This window comes from Meles meles, chromosome 3, assembly GCF_922984935.1.
Source record: "Meles meles chromosome 3, mMelMel3.1 paternal haplotype, whole genome shotgun sequence".
Taxonomy (NCBI): Eukaryota; Metazoa; Chordata; class Mammalia; order Carnivora; family Mustelidae; genus Meles; species Meles meles.
In genome coordinates, this window is record NC_060068.1 from 98,690,568 (window position 1) to 98,694,881 (window position 4,314).

The following is a 4,314-nucleotide window of genomic DNA, read 5'->3' on the forward strand; positions in this document are numbered from 1 at the left end:
TCCTTATACATTTTGGATATTAACTGTTTATTGGATACAGGATTTATAAATATTTTCATTTTTATATTTAAAAAATTCTTTAGACGTGAGGGAATAGGAGCTTGAGAGGCACAGAAATACTGTCAAAGAGCATTTGAAGAAAATGATGATGTTTAACTTAGAATCAAGCAGAGAGGGAGGAAAATGTGTGTTCTCTTGATAACAAAATGTGGAGTTTATGACCCAAGGGGAAAATTATCTTCTGGGCCCTTCTGAACAGAACATCCAGAAATAAACACAGGACAAAACAAAATCTATTCATTGCTTTATTCATTCTTTTCAGGGGTCACTACATCTTAGGATGGAAGGAATTCTAGCCCTGGAGGAGAACACCATTCCCCTTCCCCTCTGCGGCTGTTTTGTGCTGATATCACACCAAATGCGACAGCGCCTCCTGAAAGGCAGAAGGATAAAAATAAAAATAATGTGGTTTACATGTGCTTAGCATGTTTCCAAAAATAGTTACCAACCTATTTAGCCACCATTTTACTGATGTGGAAATGGAGGCCCAGAGTGGTTAAGTCCCAACTAGAATCACCAAGCTGAGAATTGCAAAGTGACAATCAAAACATAAGCCTCTTTCATTAAAAAATCCCTTCTAGAAGTGTAGATGTTGCCCCTTCCTTCAGATTCCTGGACATGCAAACTTTGTATGAGTACATCCAGGGAAATACATGTTCACAAGTGAGAACAGGGTGAGGGAGAAAGCAGCGGGGAGGGCAGATGTTTAGGTGGCTAAGCTCTGCCCATTGACAAATAAGCCCACAACCTATAGTTACCAGCAGTTTCTTTACTGCCTCAGAGGCCTCTGGTCCCAGCTCATTCACACACTTTCTTAGCCCTTCCACAAGGTGCTCAACAGAAATGCCCAGAGTTTTCAGAAGAAGCTTTAATGGATCCATAAAAGGGAGAATGTTGTCCACAGGTAAAGGTAAGACTTTGTCGACAGCATCTGGCAAACTGTTGACGAGGAAGGCAGTAGCTGCAGAGCAAAAGGGAAACTGAGTGAAATAAGCACATCCGACTCCTGTCTATGACTGTCCTACTTTCCACTGTATCCATAAACAGCTCTGTTTCGGTCTCACTTGATTTGATGAAATGTCACTTGATTGATGAGAACTTCTGCCTCAGGGCCTTTGCATCTGCTGTTCTGTCTCCTTAGGACTTTCTTTCTCCAGTTAGCTACATGTCTCTCCTCAAATGCTACCTTCTCAGAAAGGTATCTAAAGTAGCATCATCCATTATCCTTTAACTTCCTATATTTTTTCTTAGCATTACTTAAAACAGTAAATCTCACTTATTTATTTCTTGCCTTCAACCTCTCACTAGTATGCAGGCTCCATGAGAACAAGAAGTTTATGTTTTATTCACTCCTGCACCTTATGCCTAGAATAGACCCTGGCATGTAGGAAGCACTCAGTAGATATTGGTGGTTCACTGAACAGGAATGTACTTTGCATGTGAATATCTCCACAGTCCATGGCTTTGAGGCCAAAGAGTAGATTCCATAAAGAATCTTCACTGGGGACATGCATGAACCCAACCAAATACAGCCCAGGAAACTGCTCCCAACCAATTCAACTGACTGCTAGAAACATAACTGAATTCCAGCTCTGTAGTGGCTAGTGCAGATACATAGATGAATAAGACAAAGATATTCCATTCAGAGAACTTAACACAGTCTAGTGGACAAAAAAGATCTGTGTATGCCACAATGCGACATGTGCTATGCTCACATCATGGATAAAGCTCTATGGAAACCTAAGAGAAGAGATGACCAGTTCTAATGTGGTAGAGTGTTGGAGCAATCTTCACAGAAAGATGTTGCTGGAGCCGTGTCTTGAAGCAGAATCAAGGGTCACAAAGTAAAGGAGAGGGGAGGTGCACTGTAAAAAGGGCACTGAAATGTGAGGATGAAAGTATGCACACTGCCTGGAGAGCCTTCCAGAGCAGATGGAGTACAGAACTGCAGTGAGGTCTGCTGAGGTGGGGAAAGGAGGTAAGGCAGCAAAACCCAGGTGAGGTCAGATTTTCAGAGCTTGGAATGCTATATTAATGCATTTGAGACTTTTTTCCCTGTGGGCAATGGGGAGGTATCAAGGCTCTTCTACGGAACAACTGAGTTTTGTATCTTTGGCTTTAGAAAGATAATTTTCACATAGATGATGAATAGGAGGTAGAATGTAGAGAATGAGCAAAATACATACAGTATACATTTTTACAAAACACATGTGCAGATATGTAAACACACACATTCATAAGCACACACATAAGAACAGACATCTTCCAGGATGCCTGGGTGGCTCAGTACATAAAGTGTCTGCCTTCTGCCTGGGTCATTATCCTGGAGTCTGGGAATAAAGCTCCTTGCCAGGCTCCCTGCTCAGCCAGGAGTCTGCTTCTTCCTCTTCCCCTCACCCTGCTTGTGCTCTCTCTCTCTCACTCTCTCTGTTCCTCTCTCAAATAAATAAATAAAATCTTTAAGGAAAAAAAAAAGAACACACATCTTCCTAGTAAGATCCTGCCATAGTTCATTTTCTTTTGGAATCCTTTCCATTTCCCCATTCAAATTGTACAAATGAAGCCTGTGCACCTATCTTCTCTATCTCTTCTACCACCTATTGTCCCTCCAAAATTCTCTCCATAAGAGGGATATTTATTTCCTTCCACCCAGCTTTCTGTTTCCACCCCCACATGTAGATATTTGATGACAGTTACTAAATACAACAAAATAGCCAAAACCAGTGAAGTTACAAATTGGTACAAAATTTCAGTAAAAAGCACAAACTAAAGTTGCCAGTGTGGGTGTGAGCAGCACCAATTTTCTCATGATACTTATTTCAAAGGCTTTGGTGACTGTCTTCTCTGTATAGACTTATATACTTCCAGGGGAAGACCTTCAAGGCTTTGTGTTCTTTGAATGTACAGTGGCTATCACAGTGCATTTTGCAGATGCATCCAAATGTATTTTCCCAAGGTTAAAATGACTCTCTTCAAAAAGAACAGACCAGTTCCCATTCTCCTCCAAGAATCCAACTTCTATGCCTCACCTAGAAATTGAACGGTAGGCCCCCCCCAGTTCTCCCACAGAGCGCTGGCTGTATACATCTCTGTGCTTTAGTTTTGCATTGTAGTGCCTCTGTGTGAACAAGTCTTATTTCCCCTGTCAGACTACATGCCCCTTGTAAGCCATCTCTGTGTGTGATTCATATCTAAATCTTGCACTACTTATCCAAGTGCCCAACAGGTGTAGTTATTCAGCAACTATCCATTGACTGTGTGAATGATAAATGTAGGTAGCTATGTCTCAGGAAAAACAACCTGGCAACTGATTACAGAGGATAGGAAGAATGATTCCACATAGTTTCAAAAGAAAGAAGTTACAAAGTGAGATTTTGACTCAAGATTAAGAAAAAAAAGAAAAAAGAAAAACATTCGAGAATGTTGACAATTAGTGTAAGTTGGCTAACTTCTTAGGTAGGATTCACTAAGGATAGTGCTTCTATGGGGTTAGAGCTTTGTAGGCTGGGGTGGGGGTGGGGGGATTGCTGCATATGAAATCCCTTCTGACCTTTCCATTCTTTGATTCTAAAATTCCCTCCACCATACTCCCCTGGGAGCCAAGGCTTACTGATTACATTCGTATTAATAGAAAAGTAGAGACGTGTGTTCAGGCCACTTACCAGAGTAACTGCAAATGCTGATGGTCACCAGCAGAAACACAGTTACCAGCTTCATGACAGAGTTTCTGTGAGATATGCCTGGAGTTTAAAATTGAATCGCAAAATGCACTGAATCCACTGAGCTAGGGGCTCCAGTTACTATACGAGGTGTGACGACTGATTTCTGCACAGACTCATATTTATAGCCCAGTCATAACCTAATTTCAGTCACTACCACTTGACTCACCCTAGAGAAGAGCATGAAGATCATGTTTCCTCACTAAACAAATTGGAGGTTTTTCCACTTTCCCTCATATTCCCACAAGAAACAAAGTCCTAACTTGAAGCATTCTCAAGGACATCTCACAAAAGCTCTTCCTTGTACAGAGATGCCAGTGGGAACAGAGAGCTCTAAGAGTCCTTGTCTTGAAAGAATCTTGAAATGAAGGGGAAGTTTTATATTAGGATTAAAAGGAGCAAATGTTGTTTTCCTCCAGCTTTCTATTCAAAGTTTGCAGAATCATATTACTGATAAGCGACCTAGTCGTGGATGGTATCAGTAGGTCCCATCAGCTGCAGTATATACAGATTCAGCCTCATTGCATTTAAGGCC

General features: G+C 41.3%; 1 protein-coding gene across 1 annotated transcript; it reads right to left on the bottom strand.

The window, feature by feature from the left end:
- Nucleotides 1-409: 409 nt before the first annotated feature.
- SCGB3A2 (secretoglobin family 3A member 2) lies at nucleotides 410-3,857 on the bottom strand. The gene is made up of 3 exons (XM_046000486.1): nucleotides 3,723-3,857; nucleotides 819-1,021; nucleotides 410-433 (listed from the first exon to the last, which is right to left on the bottom strand). Exons 1-3 carry the CDS (start codon nucleotides 3,775-3,777, stop codon nucleotides 410-412), a joined length of 282 nt encoding a protein of 93 aa, XP_045856442.1. The 5' UTR covers nucleotides 3,778-3,857.
- Between the last annotated feature and the right edge of the window lie 457 nt (nucleotides 3,858-4,314).